General features: G+C 37.0%; 1 protein-coding gene across 3 annotated transcripts in view; it reads left to right on the top strand.

Moving 5' to 3' along the window:
• Positions 1 to 21,257, top strand: part of Cntnap5 (contactin associated protein family member 5) — an 826,603-nt gene that overhangs the window by 432,391 nt on the left and 372,955 nt on the right. For all 3 annotated transcript variants that reach the window (XM_074070497.1, XM_074070498.1, XM_074070499.1), the window contains exon 8: positions 11,477 to 11,741. In XM_074070497.1, the coding sequence (XP_073926598.1) occupies positions 11,477 to 11,741 (265 nt within the window). The remainder of the gene's footprint in view (positions 1 to 11,476; positions 11,742 to 21,257) is intronic.

Below are 21,257 nucleotides of genomic sequence, written 5' to 3'. Positions count from 1 at the left end.
GCTATCCAATTTCTCTACCCCTCAAGCATCAGTAACTGCCCCTCTACTGTCTGCTTCTGTGATCTCAGTATTTTGAAATTCCACATATTTATTTTCCTGTGTCTGACTTACTGAACTTAATGTGATATTGTCCAAATTCATCTATATTGTTTCAAGTGGCATGACTTCTCTCTCGTATGGCAGGTAATATCTCATTATGAATCTATATATAGATATTGTATAAATGTATGGACAGATAGATGTGTGTGTGCATGTGTCTAATTATTTATCCATTCATCTCTTTTGTTTTATACATATGTCTCTGAAGGGATACCTAGGTGGTTTCTCTGTCTTGGCTATTTGGCTATTGTGAATAATGTGACAAAGAACAAGGAATGCAGATAACTGTTTGAGGTGCTGATTTTATTTCCTTCACATGTAGAAAAGAAGTGGGATTTCTGGATAGTATAGTAGGATACTTATATAATGGCTTACCAATTTATATTCCAACTATAATGTACAAGTACAAGGATTTCTTTCCCTCCACATCCTCACCACCATGCCTTCTCTCTTGTCATTTTTATTGTAGCCATTATAACAGATATGCAGTGATATCTCATTGTGGTTTTGATAGGCATTTCCCTGATGAATACTAAAGCTGAGCATATTTCATATTCTTATTTATCATTTGCATATTTTTTCTGGAAAATTCCTACTTTATCTATATTTAAATCAGGTTATTTAGAGTTTTATTTGCTGTTGGGTTTTATGAGGTAATACTGCATTTTGTATATTAATTTCATCAGATATAGCAGTTGAAAATATTTATCCAATTTGGTGGATTCACTTTTCATTTTGTTGATTGCTTTCTTTGCTGTGCAGAAGCTTTTTAGTTTAATGCAATCTCACTTACTAATTTTTACTTATGTTGCTTGTGCTTTGGTTGTCACATTTTAAAGGATATTGCCAAACAAGGTGTGGTAGCCCATGCCTTTAATCCCAGCTGAGAATCATGAGTTTGAAGTGAGCCTGGGCTACATAGTGGAAGTCTGGTTTAAAAAAAAAAAAAGAGTCATTGAGAAGACCCATGGCAAGGGTCTTTCTAGTAAATATTTGAATATAGGACCTGCATCTGTAAAACTTCTAGAAATGCCCTCAAGTCATCTTTCCAATGCAAAATATTTGGTTTCTTTTTTAATGATTTTAATCTCTTCAGAAACCATGACTTATTTTTCTCCAAAATAACACAGGCTTTTCTGACCAAACTACAAGTTTTTCAAGTCTTCCTATTCTACTTTTGCCTACCAATTATCACTGTGAACCTGGATAAAAGAAGCCAGCAATTACCATGCCACCTCTTGAATGCAGGACATTGGTTTTGTAACTTCAGGATCTAAATTGAAAGGTTTAAGCAATTTTGAGTTAAATTTTATATTCGTATTTTTTAACAATGCTTTTATTGTTGCTTTGTCTTATTTTCTTTAGACAGCATATCATTATGTAGCCCAAGCTTACCTCAAAATCCTGATCCTGCTGCCTCAGCCTCCTGAGAGCTGGAGTTACAGGCAGCTCTGTTTCTAGAGCTGGAGTTTCTAGAGAAGATTAACTAAGAGAGGAAGAACAGCCTGCAGTAAGGGTGGCATCATCCCACAGGTTGGAGATGGGATGGTATAAAGGGGAAAAACAATAGATCATTAGGGCAGATTCTCTCTCTCTCTCTCTCTTTCTCTCTCCTTTCTGCCAACCATTGTATCATTATGTGACATGTTCTGTTCTATCATACCCTCCCCACAATGATGAACTGAAACCTGTGAAACAATGAACCAAAATAAATCCCTACTTTAAGTTGTTTTCCTGAGATGTTTTGTCTCAGCAATGAAAAGTCTGACTAACACACTACATAAGCACGGGATTATTTCCGGGTGTGCAGTTATGTTCCATTCTTCTATATATCTACTTTCATTCCCATACCACACTATTTTGATTAGTATAGTATTGAAATATACTTTGAAATCTGGAAAAGTGATGCTTCCTGCTTTGTTCTCTTATCTCAATTGCTTTGGTTATTTTGGGTCTTTTGTGGTTACATCCAAATATATTAGGATTTCTTTTCTTTTACAGAAAGAATACTTATGTAAATTTGATAGGGATTTCATTAAATATATACATCATGTTTTGTAGTATAAGCATTTTAACAGTAATAACTCTTTTGACCCATGAATATGAGATATCTTTCCATTTGTTTTTGTGCCTTTAATCTTTTTCAGCAATGTCCTATAGTTTTAAGCATACAGATTATTCTCCTCCTAGGTTAAATTTATTCCTTAGCATTTTATTTTTGAGGGTATTGTATAATTTTCAAAGGATTTTTTGTTAGCATATAGAAATGCAACTGATTTTTGTATGTTATTTTCATATCTTGCAGATTTACTGAATTAATTTGTTCTAATAATTATATTGGTGGAATCCTTGGGGTTTTCTATATATAGATGATCTGTAACAGTGATGAGGCTTTATTCTTCCTTTCCAATTTAGATTCCTTTTGTTTCTTCTTCTTTCTTAACTGCTTGTGTGAGTACTTCCAGCACTCTGTTAAACAGAAGCAGAGAAAATGGGAACCCTTTCTTGTTCATAATCTTACATGAAAATTTCTTTACACTTTGTTGTTGAGTTTAAAGTTAGTCATGGACTTCTCATATATGGGCTTTACTAAGTTGAGGAATGTTTCTTTTATAACTAATTTGTCAAGAGTTTTATTACAAAAGTATGCTAAATTTTGTTAAATGATTTTTTTCTGCATCCGTTAAGGTGATCATGTGAATTTTATCCTTCATTCTTTCAATGTGCTTTATTGCATTTATTGATTTACATATGTTGAATTACTCTTGCACCCCAACCTCTGTTTATTTAACTTTTTCATTAGGAAAGCTTTAAAAATATTTAGAAAGAATTGGATATGGTTCATCTCATTTCATAAATATTTTGGATAAATTGAAATTGAAATACACTGTACCACTGCCTCCACTACCTTCACCACCACCTTCTTTAGGCCTCAGTAATATAATTACTTATTATTTTTCCTACTACTTGGGTGTAGTAGAAACATGACTGAATTCTGCAGTAGAAGAAACAAGCAATTCTGAAATTATTTAGGGGTAGAGGCATTAAAACAAAGAGATCATTTGTTTGTAAATACAGCTTCTTCTATCCTACATGGATAAACTTCTGTTACTTATTTCAGTCAATAGGCCATTCTAATTCCTTAATAGCAATCACTAATCCTGAATAGAATTATAATGAAAAGTTTCGAATTAATTTATGTTTGGAATCCTGTTTAAATAAGCTTTTATTATAAAATCTATGCTTGTTCATTTTTTATATGTTGGGAATATAGGATATTTTAATTATGTAAATGAAAATTCCCACAATTTCACCACTCAGAGACAGTTGCTGTTAAGCTAATTGTCTGTGTTCTATATCCACTTATTTATGAGTGTATTTTATGTGAGTCATATGTGCAAATTTGTTCATTTAATTTGATACTATTTTATAAGCAATCTTAGTGCTTATCATAAACATTGTTGCTAGAGGTGGCAAATAGCATGTCATATGGATATACCATAATTAATTCTTCTTATAATTTTGGACACAGCTTTGTTTCATTAAAAATAGTAGTGTTCACAGTATAAATATTAATCCAATTTCAGATTATTTCCTGAGAATAAAATTATAAAAGTGAAAGGAATGTGTCAACGGGATTGTTAATACTATTGAATTTCTTGAGTCATATTTCCAAATAATATTACACAATATTTGGTAACAAAAGTTGGAAAGTGCACTGTATAAAGTTAAAGTTTTATCTTCACTTAAAACTGAAATGTTTTACTTTAATCATTTGTCATTCCCTCCCACCATCCCACCCTAAGTCCCAAGATCAACCTTTTGATTTTGTTTTGAAGTTGAAGGCACCATTATTTGCAAAAATCAAAATCTTGGTGAGAATGTTTCACTTTAGTGCACAGGGAATAAGTACAAAATATGGGGCCAGAAAGAGAGATATCAATAGATAGGGAGTCAAAAGGATTTCAAAGCCTATGAGCTAGTATATTTGACAGGGCAAAGAAGAAGCAAAGTCAAGAGAGAACCTCTAAGGCCAAAGACAATATATGACTCTCAGTGGGAGTGGGGCTCTGTTTACAGGTATCTGTGGGTAGGCAGTTGCTGAAAGGCCAGAAGAGAGGGTCATGTGGGAGACTACTTTCTGGCCTCTCTATATATGTTGCCCATTAGTGAAGCCTTCCCTCCAGTACTAAAGACACTTCTGTCCTGAAAGACTCTAAAGTGAAATCCCAAGGAAAGTGAGCTCTATGCTTAAAGGTATTCTTTGGCAAACTCAAGTGTTTGCTGTGTATATTAATACCAAGTGTCTTAAAGGTTTAAAAGGCATCATGTATCATGACTGTCTTCCTAGTACTATCACCCTCACCATTTTCTCTCTCCATCCAAATCCTACTCCCAACTCTCCTCCTTCCTACTTGTACAATGAAGCTCAAATTAAATAGTACTTCTAGATGACCCATCACCAACTACCTGAGCAACATACTGTCACCCTTGTGACACTCAGTCACAGTTGTGAGGACACATTGTAAAAACCTCATCTTTTTGCTATGGCAACTTCAGGTGGCTTGGCCTCGTAAAGCTGACTCCTTCCTGAACTCTGTCTTGGGACTGAACCTAGGATCACAAACTCCTTAACAAATTTTGATTAAGTAAATAAATAAAAGTATGATAGAGCCTGTCTTCCCCCAAATGTGGAAAACAAACCCTTAATTTGGTTTTCTATTCTCCCTGAGTTTGTGAACCAGAAACATGCAGGGCAGTCTTTCCCTTACATTTGCTCATAGCATGCTAAGTAAGTCCTGGTAGTGTTCAGATAAATCAAATTAGAAATGGTTGTACTCATTTGGAAAATCAAGAACTGGCTTTTAAATCTTCCCATATAAATTAGATCAAATCAAGATCATTTTTCCTAACTTATAAATGCTTGATTGGCTTTATTTGATGTGCCATGATTGAAGCTCAGCTTTGTACTGCTAGCTTTATTTTTTACTCACCAGGGCATTGTGATGTCTGGATGATGATTAAAAACAAAACAAACAGCCACAATGAAAAGTTTGTAAATAACATCTGGCCATGGTTATATAACCCTTGGATGTAGCACAATTAAGAAATTCTGAAAACAGTTAAGGTAAGCAGAACTTCAGCTGCTCTGCTATATTCTCTTGGGGTCTCAAAAATTGTGATCCTCACACCTAACTTTATCTCTGCTGAAGGCCTAACAAAGGAATGTAGCAACACTTCACTAAGATTAAATATGATGAGTCCCAATAAAAGTGGACTCCCACCCACTCCCCATCTCCTGGCCTATCCATGTAACACCTTCTTATCGTTCTGCCTGAATCACAAGACTCATCTTACTTCTCTTCCCAGTCAATTTGAAGTCCACTTTGATGTGTGACCTCATTCCCTTTCTAAATAGACAAAGAGGGGATCATTATCCCTTTTTCATTCTTTCTCTATGACTGGAGTACAGCCCAAATGGACTTTCAAGCTTGTGAACAGTGTTTGAAGTGTGAAATTAAACCTTAAGAGAAAACAGACTGATAGTTGGGGCAAACAGTCTCATTAAGCATGACTGGAGAATGTTGATTTACATGTTGCCTACATCTCTTCATTATAGATTTTTTATGTTCAGGTTATAATTTAAAGCATGACAGATGATAATGTTCTAGAGTCTTCCACAAAATATCTAAATGGATTTGAGTCACTGTCACTAATAACAGTTAGCAAATTGGTCTTAGGGTAGTGAAATGAGTCCAAAAGGAATGTACTTACAAATCCAAAATAACTGGCCAAAATTTAACTAGAGAAAAATGACCAATAATTTATGGTTCCCTTTATTCATAACACATGGTTTATGAAGCCCCAATAAGGCTAGCAAAAATGTAAAAATATTGAAAGTAAAAATCTTGAAAGAGAGATAGGGAAAGGAAACACTTAAGTTGGAAGTGCAGGCACTCCTTTCTTTTGCTGCTGAGGTCATAAGTTTATTGTATACATCAATGAGCTCAACTAATAAGCAAAGGATAACATTTAATCATAAATCTATGAAATGGGTACACATGGATCTATTCCTTTTTTGCAGTACTGGGGTTTGAACTCAAAGCCTACACCTTGAGCCACTCCACCAGCCCTTACTCATGATGGATTTTTGTGAGATAGGGTTTCCCAAACTATTTGCCTGTGCTTGCTTCAAACAGTGATCTGTTCTTTAAAAAAGTCTCTGTTCTCACTAGCATAGTTTCTTGTTCTAGTTTGATAAGTTATGACATTGATGCCATGTGCTGAGACCTGGCTAAAATTCCTGATAACCCAGTGGTCTCCACCTGGATTCTGAGCTTAGGCATGTTCTATAAACACAGAGGACCAGTAGCTCACTATCCATCACATCTCAGTCTGTTCCATCTATTGTATACTCACATTTTGACCACTATGGTGCTTCATCATTGTATCTGACAGTACAGCAGCATCTTTTCTAGTTGGCTATTCTATATGAAAGATAAGTATCAATTAATTTGATTTGTTCTGTAGTCACATGATAAAGACTTAAATGGTACCAACTTCTTTCTGTCAACAAATAAAGCCCCTGTCATGATACTCCCACTCATCAGTCACAAGGAATTCATTATAACTATGTTATTACTGCAAGATCTCCTTTTTGATAAGCACCTCTGTCACAAACTAAAGCTTTCAGTTGGATGACATTTATTGGATTTCAGTCAGCATTTGACACACTTCATATTTGGTGGTAGGATGGCCTGGATGCATTCAGAAGGAGAATGCTATTCAGAACTCACATTCAGTCTCATTGTCTTCTGGTTTTTCTGGTACAGCCCCTGTACCATGACTGCCTGACTAAGCAGCTGTAAATGACCTCTGTCATTTCATTGTCTCCGGTAAAGTTTCAACTCTAATTCTTAGCATTCTCTTTGTAGAATATTTTAGGATGGGCAAAAAAGGAGGAAGAGAAGATAGTCAATTGGTTGTCACACTCTGGTAAGGAAGTTTAAAAACATTAAGCTTCTTTTCTTTTTATATTGCCTTCTGCTAATTTACCTTTTCTTTTTATATAGCATTATCTATCATCTGTGGTGATTCTTACTTTCTCTCTTACAGTGAGAGAGAAATTTCTAAGGAAGAGACCCATGTTACCTTCTTTGTGCTCAGAGTTACTCTATGGAGAAAAGTATTTTAATATGTGAAAACTTGGTTACACTTGTCATGACAACAGGACAATGATTGAGATGATGCCTAAACCTCCCCAAAGAAGAGACAGATGACAAGGATGTCTGTGTTCAGTATGAGATAGTCAAGACTGTTGGAATCAATGACAATCCTAGAAACTTCCAGTCCAACAACTTTAGGTTATAAAAGGGATACTAAGGTCATCCAAAAAAGTGTAAGACCTGGGAAAACAGAAACACAAGCCAAGAACGAATGTTAGACAGGTAACGTGTTCTCATTCCATCCTAAATCAATCTTATGTTGCTATTCTCCTAATTATCATAGGAAACAATGAGAATCAGAGAAAAGATACAGTTTTCCCACTTTCTTCTCAGAATTCAAAGCAAGATGCTGTATCCCTAATTACAAATATTTTATTATGTAAGGCTGTGCATTTGTCAAAAGTAGCTAATTATTACAAGGCACTAGAACACATATGGAAAAAAATTGCAAATAGTCCATACCACTGGCATCCAAGGAGAAGGCAGCCACCATGGGGGTGGGAGTGTTGGGAAAGGCCTCAGGCATGATCCACTGAGTGTGAAGGTGGATGCAGAGGCAGGAGAGAGGCCATCCCTGGTGGAGAGAGGAAGACATCAGGAGTGTATGTTAGTCAGGTTTCCATAGAAACAATACGAAGTGATGGGATGAGCGAGCTTGAGCTTTTATTTCCTGTTAGTGTATTCTCACATTGTAGTAGGAAGCGTGTGGTGACAAGGGTATACCAACTGAGAGGTAATGGTCTATCAGCAATTAGGAGCAATCTGTTCTTTTCCATCCTAGTCCATTGTGAAACTAGAGGAGAATGGGAGCCACACTTCACCCTTCTGTCCCTTTGCCTGATCATTGCCTCCTATCAAGTGTATCTGAAAATTTCTCATAAATTGTTTAATTTTCTTTCTCTCCTCTATTGCTATTTGTATTAATCAGTTTTCTCCAGATTAACAGAACTGCCTCTTTGAAACAGAGAGACTGGATATTGCAATTTATTATGAGGAAATGGCTCACTGAATTCTGGAGCCTAGGAAGTCCTGTGATCTGCTACTTCCAAACTGGAGGGTCCCTCCTATCAATAAAACAGTGATGTAATTCAGTCTGGGTTTGTAGGCTTCAGAACCAGTGGAGCTGATATTAAAGTTCCCAGTCTCTGAGCTATAGGATATATGATGTTCTAGCACAGTTGAAAGTTAGGAAACAGAAAGGTATAAATTTCTCCTTCTCTACATTTTGACCTCTTCAAGCCCTCAATAGACTGGATGATGGCCACCAACATTGGGATGGGTCATGAGCTTTATTCTGTCTAGTAATTCAAATGCTAATCTCATTTGTAATCACTCTGACAGATCCAGAAATGATATTTAATCTTCATGCTGTATGGTTAGTCCAGTTCATACAACATAATTAACCCTTTCAGACTTTTAGATTGAGCACTCGACAAACCCTCAATTGCTCTGGACTATATGAATACAATTTTCCCATGTCCTCCCTCTCTCTCTGCTCATATTGCATTCTCCATGTAATTGCCGTCCCCTGAGGGATAGTGTAAAGCTGAGGTGTGAATATATATCCCAGTTGCTACATCAAGTCCTTCTTTACTTCTTCCTACTCTTACATTTCTGTAAGATAAAATTTGAGATAAAATTTGACTCACATCAGTCTGAAATCTGATGTGGTTGAAGCTATACCCATTCCAATTCTCCTTTCTTGCTGTGGTGCTGGCTTCAAAATTAAAGCCTTCTCTCCAGTACTTGAATCTGCCATATACCTTCATTCTTCCAGCTTTTGTAAATGCTTTCTGCCTCTACTCAGATCACACTTACCCTTACATCTGAATTGGTTACTTCTACTCTTCTGCAAAAATCTTGGTTTCAGAGATTGTTCAGACTAAGGAAGTCTGCCTTAGTCCCCAGATTAAGATGGGTTTCCTCTGTGTATGATCCCACACTGCTCCTTCATAACAGTTATTCAACTGGGGTTTCTCCCTTTTCTCACAAGGGAAGGCTTCCTTGGGAAAGATGGACCAATGAAAAGCTTTTGCTTCTTTCACTGACATCCTTTTGTTTCAAGGACTTTAGCATCCTTAAGAGGCCATCAAGCTTCATAGGTCAGGTAGGAGGTAGTATCAGATTTTGTTATTTATGGCATTCAACAAAATACTTTTACAGAGATACTGAACCTCCCCCTTAAGATAGTCTATAAACAAGTCCTTAAGGTTTTCAAAGTTCTGTGCTCCATTGTTCAAAATGAAACTATTTTCTGACAAGAGAGATGAGATGGAAACTTCTATATTTTGAAGCCTGACAAAAAAAAACAAACCTTGGTAGATTCCCAGAGAAGTGTTTTTAAAAATCATGTTATTTGTTAAGACAATAAACAGAGACTACTACCATGAGTTTTTGTGGCGGGAGAGAAAGATTAGGCTTAGCTTTACATATGACAAAGCAGAATGGGGATTTATATCCAAGAAGCAGACAAGGACCAATGGATGGAAACAGAAAGAGTGATTCTTTCCTAAATTAGACCAACAGGGCCTTTGATGAATGCAGATTATGGTGAAAAGGTATCAAAGGTGCTCATATCAAGGGTGGGGAACTTTTCCTGTAATTTTGGCTAAAATTGGAATAAGTGAGCTAAAAACAGAGTCTTCTGTCAGGCCTGTTCAGAAAGAGGACTCAAAAGAAGCTGGCTAGAGTGAGTCAAGGAGACAGTCTTTGTCAGAAGGAAAGTGGACACTGTTTGAGGGTCCTCAAGGGATAAGTGGCTCTTTCATCTTTGTCACAGCACTTCTAGGCATCATGCCCTTAGAAAGAGATGGGCATCAGTTTGGTTTTGTAATAGTTTTGTTGTGCCACTCAAAGCTTCATATGCTGAAATCTTGGAGCAAATGTGACAGTGTTGAAATGGTGGAATCTGTCAGAGATACTGTCTAGTGGGAAGTGGTTATGTCATTGAGGCTCCCACCTTCAGAAGGGATTACTGCTGGTCTCATCAAGTATGTTACTCCTCTCAAGAGTAGGTTGTTATAAACTGAGACCACCACATGTGTTTTACTCCTTCTGCATGTAGGTATTTCCTTTTCTGCTTCTCCCTCATGTTGTGACCCAGTTGAGGGCCCTCACATATGCCAAACAATTGGGATTACCTAGTTATGGATTTTCAACCTCCAAACTTGCAAACTACATAAACATTTTGTTGCTTATAAAATTCTGAGCTACATATTTTAATTTTAGCAACACAAAACAAAGACAGGTGCAAATGAGAATAAGACAGGTGCACTAAAAAAAAGACCATCCTGGAAACAAAGGGAGTCTCCTGCTAAGGGGACCAGTGACCTGTGGCAGTTGCTGCCTTGGGAAGGCCTTGTCATAGTCTTGACCAGATGCTAGGGTCATCATACAAGCAGGACCCTGAAGTCAGGAAAGGTGCACCAGACATCAGGGATTTAATTTCTCCAATGTAGTATGAGTTTTTTTTTTTTAGAAACATTATAGATGGTGTACCTCAAATTGCCGTTCTAGTCTTACCTGCTTCATGCTCACCACCTCCTCCTGCTCCACTCAGTACTCTATACAAATGATAAATTCCCCAAGCCTTTGGGTGTGATGTGATTTTTGCTGAAAATGCTAGCCAGGGCACACTCATTTCTCTCCTTCCCCACCTCCATTCATGAGACCATCACCTGAAAAAACTTTTCTTGTCTAGTTATTTCTCCTGTCAGGCTCCCTTTGGAGCTAGTATCTATCTCTGCTTTACTACACTCCACACTGTAACAACATTTTTCAATGTGTATATCTTTAAAAGCTATCCCAGTGCTTGGCACATAGTTGACTTGTTATCTGGATTTATTCAATGAGTGGATGTGATTATTTTTATATCTTTGGTTCCTTAGGAAACGTTGATCTTTTACTCCCTTCCCTTCCTGGAGTCTCAAATGGCCTTCTTTACAGATAACACTGTGATCCCTAAAACAGGGACAGAAAACAATCCTGTGAGTGTATCTCAGCAAAACTGACTTATTTTTTCCTTTAAGATCTTGCAGCTGAATGTGGAATGATCTTGAAATTAAGGTCAGCTCCAGGTGGTTGTTTATATCAGCTGTCAGATTGCAGAATAAAAAATGGCTTTTATATGTTTGATTTTTATTGTTTTCCAGGGCAATGTCACTTTTTCCTGCTCTGAACCACAAATTGTTCCCATCACATTTGTCAACTCTAGCAGCAGTTATTTGCTGCTGCCCGGCACCCCCCAAATTGATGGGCTCTCAGTGAGTTTCCAGTTTCGAACATGGAACAAGGATGGTCTGCTTCTGTCCACAGAGCTATCTGAAGGCTCGGGGACCCTGCTGCTGAGCCTGGAAGGCGGAATCCTGATACTTGTAATTCAGAAAATGACAGAACACGCAGCTGAAATCCTCACAGGTACTGTCTGCTAACACTTCTGTCAGACTTCCTTCCTTCCTTCCTTCCTTTTTTTCCCTTCCTTTTGGTTCCTGTTTTTAGGATGGTTTCTTGTTCATTCAGGTCAATTCAGGTTGAGGATTTGACAAAAACAAAGCATAATCCAAGGATGCATGATGACCTGGTGGTATTCACGAATTTACTCTGGAGCATTTTTTTTTTTACTAGTTAGGAAAAACGTAAAACAGTGAATTCACAATTATCTATGTAAACTTTGGCAGGTCTGTTATTTCTCTTGTTTCTCAACAGTCTTATCAGAGAAGTGGGAGTTGGAATTTTTATCTAGAAGCATTTAGCATAATAAAAAGTCTATTGATTACTCTGCTCGGTTCTCTGCAGAAACTACATATACAATACATAACCTTCACCATGTTCACTCTAGTAGAGGGTTGTTTTCTACTTTTTGATGAGGAAAGGAAAAATCATGAAAATGGCTTACGGAATCACATCCACACTGCATCCAAAATATGTAGTTGGAATTTCATATGATGGTGCGTACGTTAAAATTTTTCTTAATTGTCCTCAAATGGCTAAAGTCTTGGATGCACTAAATTTTATTACAATGGAGTATAGATCTTAATGTACAGCAATATGGAACAGATCTATGGACAATCATGCTTTTCAACATTCTGGATCTTACAAATGGGTGTCTTCAATATGGAACAAAAGAGCCTTCTCCCTCCTTCTCCATTGGTTGTCTGACAAATGACTCTTGTGGTTCAAGCAACAGTGTATTTACATAGGTAAAAAGTACTGAATGAGGTCAGACCTCCTGGCTGGCATGGAACTTGGGGGATCTGAGGAAAGCTGATAGGCCAACAAATCCTGCAAGAAACCTCCTTAGATAAATAGTCCTAATCCCACTCTCCTGTTTGCATAGTGGACCAACATCCACCATGGATTAAATAAGAATGCATTTTTCTTTACTTTAAATGTTTCTCCTTTTGTATTATAAATTTTAGTATTCAAATTCAAGAGAAAAAGTTAAATATTAAATAGTATATATAATCTAATAGTCAAGGTATCCTTAGGATATAGGAGAACCTCAAATGCCAATAAGGCAACAAAAAAGCCCATGGAGACCTTGATAATAGCAAAAGGACCAGTGAGCACATCTCTGTCCTGTGGCCCTGGATAAATTTCTTATCTTTGTCTCCTATGTAAATTGGAGAATATTAATTAGCTATGTAGCTGCATAATAAATTACATCAAAATTTAGATACTGAAAATACTGATTATGTTTCAGTTTCTATGGTCCAGGAATCCAGGAGCAACGTGCTAGGTTGTTCAGGCTCAGGCTCTCATAAGGCTTCAGTCAAGTTGTTGATGGTATGGCCACCATCATGAGGTCCAATGGGCGGAAAATCTGCTTCCAAGATGACTCCCCTGGCTATTGGCAGGTGCCAGAATATCCACTTCTAAACTTATCCTCATGGGTCTTTCCAGAAAGCTGACAGGAAAGAGTAGATGAGAATATCCAGGAAAGAAGCCATAGTCTTCTGTTTTATTGGAAATAGCATCTATCACTTCTGTCATATTTCATTCATTAGAAGCAAGTGGATGAATTGCACAAGGGAATGAATATTAGGAGACATGGATTATGGGAAATCAGCTTAGCAGTTGCCTATCACATAAAGGATAGAAAAACCATTACCTCACAAGACTGTGGTTGCCATTAAAGGAGATAATATATCTCAAATACTCAGTAGAGTGTTGAGAAGCTATTTAACAATTTTCCTTTTCTTCCATACTGAGTCAGGACCTACAGCTGAAAGGGGCCTCATTCCATAGAGTCATAAAAGCTAAGAGTAAATTTGTGCCATAAGAGGAATTTTATAAAATTTATTTGATTTCCAGTAATGGAAATGAGTTAATCACTTATAATTAAAATATTTTTCATGTTCAGAGTTTACAAAGTTAAACTTCAGTCCTCCTTATTTGGAGAAGAAAAATGTGAGTTGACACTGGGCTGTTTCTCTATAATCGAGGAGATATTTGAATATAGAAACTTGTCGACCTCAGGTCAAAAATGCAGTTTTAATATAGTACAGGCCCTAGCGGCATTTTGCTATAAAGAATCCAGGTGCTGCCTGTATTATTAAGCACATGTCAGCCCATTAAAACACATTTATGACTGAGAAAGATGCTGGTAAGAATTGCCATGTTACCCAGCTATGAATGGCAAAAAAAATCATCAGTTATTCCAGACCTATCTCTCATTATTGAAACAAGAAAGAAGAATTTTTTTTAACTCTGCAGGTGAATTCCTAAATTCTGTTTCAGAAAAATCTTGCATATTTCTCTCCCCAAGGAAATTTCTTGAATTTTGGAAAATTTGAATTTAATTTTTCTTTAAAATGGATCAAGATTTTTATATTTTCTGACATTTTTCTCCCTGGGAGACAGACAACAACAACAAATCTAGCTTTCTCCTCCATTACCTTTCTGATGATACTTGATTTTGTTTTGATAGCATTTCAGTTCTTACTGTCTTTGTGAGAGATGAAAATCCCATATGAACAATGAAAAAATAATGATAATTGTCTCAATAAACTATGAGGGCAAGCAAGACTACCCTGGGCACATGGTACATCACATAAAACATAGTATGGCACCACATTTTGTTAATGGGTCAGGGAATCCAGATATTCAAAAATTTACTTGTGATTAGCTCAGGTGTTTCTAGCATCTTGGATCTGAAAGGGAAATTAATTGCTGTGGAAAGGACAGGACCTTCCACAGATGCCTGGCACCTTCACCTCTGTCTCCAGAGCCTCCTACAATGTACATGGCATTTAGGGGCAGAGGTCACTGGGGATTTTTGCATTTAGAGTGAGTGAGAGACTTGCACAATAAATGCACCCCCAAAATAGAAGTGATGAAGTTTCAGGAAAAGGGACAACAGTGTCATCCCTTCCTTGTGGTTTTTTGTTTTGTTTGTTTTGTTTTCTATTATTGTGTCTCTTTTCTTGAAAGTCTTATGCATGTGGTTATAAGGAAACATGGAAGACTTCATTTCACTGCAACTGTTGCAAGGCTGGAACCAACATTTGCAGACCTTCTGCTTGTCAGATACTGGGCTATAACCTTATCACAGTGCATTATAGAGGAAAAAACCTTATGTACTTCATGAGATGGTAATTATTATACTAGCACACAGAGAAGGAAACTGAGAGTTAGAAGACAAGTTTAAGGGATGAATATGACATTTGACCTAAAGTCTTTCCTTTCGATTTGCAATTCATATTCATTACACTGTATCCTTATGCTAATGCCACCTGTATTCCTCGCTTATACTATTAATTACTTAAGTAACTCATCCGAAAAGAGAGCTTGCATTAAATGAAAGATCTGCCAACAAATGTGCAACATGCTATAAAGGAAAATAGCTACCATTGCATCTTTCCCAAACATTTTTGTTGGTGACCTGACTTTTGAGTAAGACGGGATTCACTTAAAGAGGGGAAGTCTACTGTCTTTATAGACTTCTGATCTTTAATTTTAGCTTAGTTACCTGTAAAATATTATATGTAAATCATACACACAGATATTTAGTGAATATTGTATATGCAACATGCTTTTTTAGGTATGCTTTTCTCTTAGAATTGATCCCATAGCAGGACTATCATGGAAGATAAACTAAAGCTATTAAGTGAAAGAAGGTTTGCCTAAGGAGGATCAGAAAGATTTTGTCCTATATTTTACAGGCTTTCCTGTCCTAGTCAGCTAGGATCCTCTGCACTATTCACCTGATGTGGAAATTCAGGAGTTGCATCAGAACAGTGTACCTCCAAAGAATCTTGTTCTACACTGAACTTTGCCATTTGCCTTTTTAGGAATCAGAACATTAATTTAGGCAAACCCTAATTGAATGAAAAACACATGGACTTCCCACTTTATGCATTTTAAAGATCTGTTTTTTACTATTTCTCATGAAAATCCACGTGTGGAGATCTTGAGATTCTCTTAATGTCCTCATTTGCTCCTTGAGCAGTACTCACAACATTTTTTTAATGAGGAAAATTGCTGCCATTTTAAAGGTCCTTAAAGAGTTGCTTAGATTAGAGATTGGCATTGTTCAAACCGATCTGAATCATTACAGTAAGACATATTATAAAGGTAAAATTTTTGAATGTCATAAGATGTTAAATAATCTAAAAAGAAAATTTAGCACTGCTATAATTACAGTGAAAGCAATTTGACATTTTATGTTATTTTTATTTTTCTGATGGGTGGATGCAAAGCAAAAAGAATAGGAAAAAGAAGTATGGAGTTTCAGTCTTTAAAATAATTTTTAATGCAGTGCTTTTGAAAATCTCAGTTCCCTACTGAAGAAAGAAGGAACAAAGAGCTAGAGCTCAGATTTCAGTGATCAGGGTTCCAATCTAACTAGATTCTGCTTAGATGCAGAGTATGAGTAAGTCTTCTTTGTTTAGACCTTGCTGTGCTCTTTTGCTAAAGGGAAGGTTTGGTCTAAATCACTGAAGCCCCTTTTAGCCCTTTGTATAAGTTCTTGAAGGGAAACCATAAGCCAACCCTGCTTCATATTATTTTCAAGGAAGTCATCAAATGAAGGGTTTTCTTTTGAAAATGGCATTATGGAGTTGATCAAGATTTCCTAGTGACAAGTGCCTAATTAGAAGTCCTGCTTCTCAAATTCAACATCCTGGAGTGTTGTGTAGAGTAAGAAAAGTAAATGTTGCCATTTTGGTACCAAGATTGATGTAACTGAGATGCTTGTGTCCTGAAAAGGTCATGTTTCTGCTTCTCAGTTACCTGTAGGGAATTAGGAGACAAATAAGCAAATTTGAGAATTTTAATAAACTTCTGTTTTATTTAGCTTTTTGCCACTGTGACAAAATTCCTGAGATAAAAGAGAAAGAAATGCTTTTGATTTCTGTTTTCAGAGGTTTCCATACATGGACACTGGGCCCTGTTGCTTTTAGGTCTGTGGATGCAGTACAATGTGGTGGAAACACATAATAGAACAAAACTGTCCACCTTGTGGCAGCCAGGAAGCAGAGAGAGAAGAGGGCTTAGGCTACAATCAATGTCCCCTTCAAGGTTACACCTCCATGACCTAACTTCTTTCCCTAGGCCTCACCTTCTAAAGGTTTCACCACCTTCTAATAATGCCCCATCTCAAAAACAGAATACAAACAAGGGTGGGCATGGCACAATTGGTAGAGCTCTTGGTTAACATGTGTGAGACCTTGGGTTTAATTCTCAGAACTAGAAAAAAAATAACAAATGCTGATGGTGGAACCAAGTCTTCAAAACATGAAACTTTCAAGATCTAAGCCATATCAGGTTCTTTTAATGGAATGTATCTGTGTCTCTGTGTGTGTGTGTCATGGTAGTGGATTTATCAGGATATCTAGTGTCTTCAAACTATATAAATAGCAGAATAATTGTTAGGTACTGAGTCTATTTCATGAAGAGAGAAAACAAAACAGAAAAAATGGAACAGGTTTTCTTATAGAGGAGGGTTTGTGTATGTTTATAGCAATTCAAAAAGACCAAGCATCAGTAAGGTCAAGTGTCAGAAAGACACCATTGAATTTTTCATTAGAACATTACAGTAGTTTACTGCCTTGAGGTCATTTGAGACATTGAAAGGAGATTGGAATTTTCAGGATTACAAGATGAGTCTACACTTTAGAGACATGGTCTTAGCATAATTAAATGAAAGCCAGATAAAAGAGGAGGAAGACTCCAAACCAAAAGGTCTCAGCCTATCACCTGGGTACTACCAACAGATAGTGAGCTAAAGTGAAAGCCAGTCAACCTGAATTAGCAGAATGTCCAATCCCAAAATTTGTTTTTTCATAGTGTTATAGGCTGTAAGTCCAAGATCAAGGTATCATAAGGATCATTTCTTCTGAGGCCTCTCTCTTAGCCTGTGAATGGTCATTTTCCCATGTGTCCTCACAGAGTCCTCCTTATATGTAATCTATGTCCCTAATATCCTCTTCTCACAGGTATTCTAGATATATTCAATCTCATTTTATCTTCATAAATGCCCTATCTCTATATAATGTCATAATTTTAGGTACTGGTGTTAGGGCTGTAGCATATGAATTTTGTGTAGGAATACCATTAAGCTCATAACAATGTATATTAATTTTATGTGTATGTAATTGATTGCTCAATGTTCATCTCACCACTAGAATTTAAGATCTCTAGGGAACAAGAACATTATCTGCCTTACCCACTATTATTTGTCCCAGGCCTAGTATAACACCTTGCTTATCACAGGTCCTCAGTACCTAATTACCCAATATATGAGCGAGTGTCTGAATAAATAATCTAGTAGAATTAATCTCTTAAACATTTCTGAAGGGCATAATTTTAGCAGTGGAAATGGATTTGTAGTGATTTTAACAAATATTCATGTTAGAAAAATTATACGATGTAGAGTATTTCAAATCCAGGAATGAGATATATTCAGGGAAGTATTAATTAAATGTAGGCCGGTGGACCTCTGAGAGGAGGGGAGATAGCTTAGAGAGCTACAAGGTGCAGGATGGAAGTGCTCACCCCAATTAATACTGGTGGACAGATGGTTATAGGCTCTGCCCCTCAATTAAGAGCTGTTTCCTAAATATTGCCCTTTTTTATGCATGCCATTTGTAACTAGCCACCCTCAGCACATCAAGTAAGCGTGACGAATTTGTGAACTTCATTCTCTGTTTCAATTAAGTTATCATTAATGCCTCTGTGTTTTAGCTAAGATAATGTTGATGAGAAAATTCCATTAGTAAGGGCAAATAAATAGCTGCTCATAAGGCCCTGACCGTCACAACAAGCTATCTGGTTAAGCACAGAGTTCGAGATTCGGAAGACAGAAATATGATGAGGTGCTCTATTTTGTGAGAAGCCAAGAAATGTAATTACCTGAGCTTCAAAATATCAAACTCTGGTTGGAAATGTTTGCCAAGGTGGTGATCTCCTGGGTACCTGCAGCTTTATCAGACCTGGGTAATGACAGTAGAAATATTATTTCTTGATTTACTCTTGGTTCTCTATCTTTTACTCAAAAGAAGAACTGAGGGAACTAGATTTTTATTATTGTGGAACAATAGTCTACCACTCACACTACTATCACTCTCCTTTTGCTTTCATAGTTTCTTTTCATTTTCATGGTTTCTCATATAATTCAATTTACTTCCCTTTAATTCAGGAACTCAAGTATACAGTCTGCCCTGGTACTGTACTGAAAGCTGGAGGTGGGGGCTCTGCCATCCAGCTGCTCATGGGCATGCTATTGAGGCATTTATAAAGGATAAGATGCATACTCAGAATACTGGGGTGGCACAGAGAAGAGACAAGGTGATAGGTGAGGGAGGGAATGCTTTCTTGATGTTGGGACAGTATATCTTTGTCTGAACATTAAATATAATTCGACCAAGCAAAGAATAAGGGAAAGAATGCTCCAATTAGAAAAGAGAAACAAGAAAAGAATCAAAGATCTAAGTCTCCACTGGGGCTTAAGATATCTAAGGTATATAAGCCAAAGAAAGACAGACAAAAGAGAAAAAGCAGAATTTTAGTCTGAGACAACAGAGTTTGAACCGTATCTTGAAGGGGACAGGGAATTATTGTAATTTTTAGTTTGGAGTTGTTTGAACTGAACCTTCTAGTCTGTACTAGAAAAAAAATCCTGTCATGATCCACCAAAATGTGTCTATCAGACCCTAATGATGGCAAATCTAAGTGTTTTTCCCCTTACACACTGACCAAGCCTTTCCATGTTCCAGATTACCTTGAAGTATGAGCCAAGCTTTCACAACTACGAAAGATTTAACCTGTGATTTATGTACAATTTGTATGTGCGGGTCCTGCTGCTGATATTTAGGAGCGGAGTTTCAGCTGGCCTGGTGTTCAGTCGATCAGTGAGCTTTGGAGAGGGTAGGATGCTGCTCTGTTGATGCTTAGCAAGGTACCAAAAAGTGACTCAGATTCTGACCCCCAGGAACATACAATCCCACTGGGGAGAGGAGGCTTACAGAGACAAATTGCTAATTGATAGCACAAGGCAATAAATAACATGGCTTAAATGAATAGCTCAGACAGTGGACGTCACAGGAATTTTGAAGGAGAAGCTATTATGTAATAAGCTAGTCAAGGAAAGCCTATTTTGATCATGTCCTAATTTATTAATTTTTTTCATTCATTTACTCATTCACCAGTTTTAATATGTCCTGCATTATGCTAAGCAACTGTGATAGAAACAAGAAACATATGCAGCCTGTACGTAAAGTTTAAGAGAGCATTCACTAAGATAAAAACTGAAAGATTTGGAGATGGATTGAGGGGAACTAGAAAGGCAGACTATAGTTGGAGCAAAAGGCAGGAGTAAAAGCTTCAATTAGTTAAGTGCGTTTGCTTGGAGCACAATGAATGTGTACATCTAGCTGAAGTAGGGAACTTCTGTATGGATATTGGAGAAGAAGATGGAGAGGACAGATAGTGATTACAAAAGGAACGGACTTGGCAAGATAAGCAGTGTAGATTTCATTCTCTGGGCTCTACAATCCACTCTAGGGGTATTTGCTGTGAGGTCATTAATAATCTTGGGTTTTAGATAATTCTATGTAGCAAGGAACTCTTACCAAAAGGGAGGAAACAGAGAGAAGAAGGAAGCCATCATGAAAAATGCTAGTTAAGGTGATAAGGAGTAGAATAAAAGAAAAGAGGAGATTTGAAGGAAGTGCTAATTCAATCTGTATTGTTTAGGAGAGGGTTAATAGAGTCTGCTAATTGATGGACAAATGGTATCCAAGAAAAGCATAACGCAGGCTCTAAATTGTAGCATGATTGTCCTAGTAATTGCAATAGGTCTTTTACAATGTGATTGACATTTTAAGATTTCCTTGTTTAATTATTTATGTATTTACTTTGTTCTCTCAAAAATTGAAAGTACCTTTGTACTGTTAAGTAAGGGTAGATGTGACATGATGTGGAAAAACAACTGAACTGAGTTTTCTGGGAATGATAAAGCTTACACTTCTAAGTCAAGCCAGACAGTTCTGTTCTGTTTCACAGAAGAAGAAACAGGTTTAGAGAGATTAAGAAATCTGCCTACATCCCCAGGAATAATAAGTGGCAGAGCCTGGAGCAATGGGTAAGGAGTGAATAACAGTATTAAGGAAATCTGTAACAGTTTATTCCAGGGTTGAAAATGGAATCATCAGGAACTCTGCTCCAGTGTGAGTTTTTGCTCTCTCTGCACATGTGTGCAAGGCTGTATCAACCTAGTCTAGCCAGGAGTCAAGGCTAATATTTATATCCTGGGACAGGACTTGGTTTCAAAGTTTCATTAACACTTGGAAACATAGATTGTGGTTTTGGTTTTTCCTCTTCAAATCATAAAGAAAGAAACTAAAGTAAGATTAAGATTGAAGTGCAGAGATCTGTTAGGAATTTGACTAAGGCGGGGAGGGGAGGGAGAAAGACAGAGAAGGAAGGAGGGAA

The sequence above is a fragment of the Castor canadensis genome, chromosome 4 (assembly GCF_047511655.1).
Source record: "Castor canadensis chromosome 4, mCasCan1.hap1v2, whole genome shotgun sequence".
Taxonomy (NCBI): domain Eukaryota; kingdom Metazoa; phylum Chordata; class Mammalia; order Rodentia; family Castoridae; genus Castor; species Castor canadensis.
Note: the sequence above shows the minus strand (reverse complement) of the source record. Positions and strands in the feature narration are given on the sequence as shown.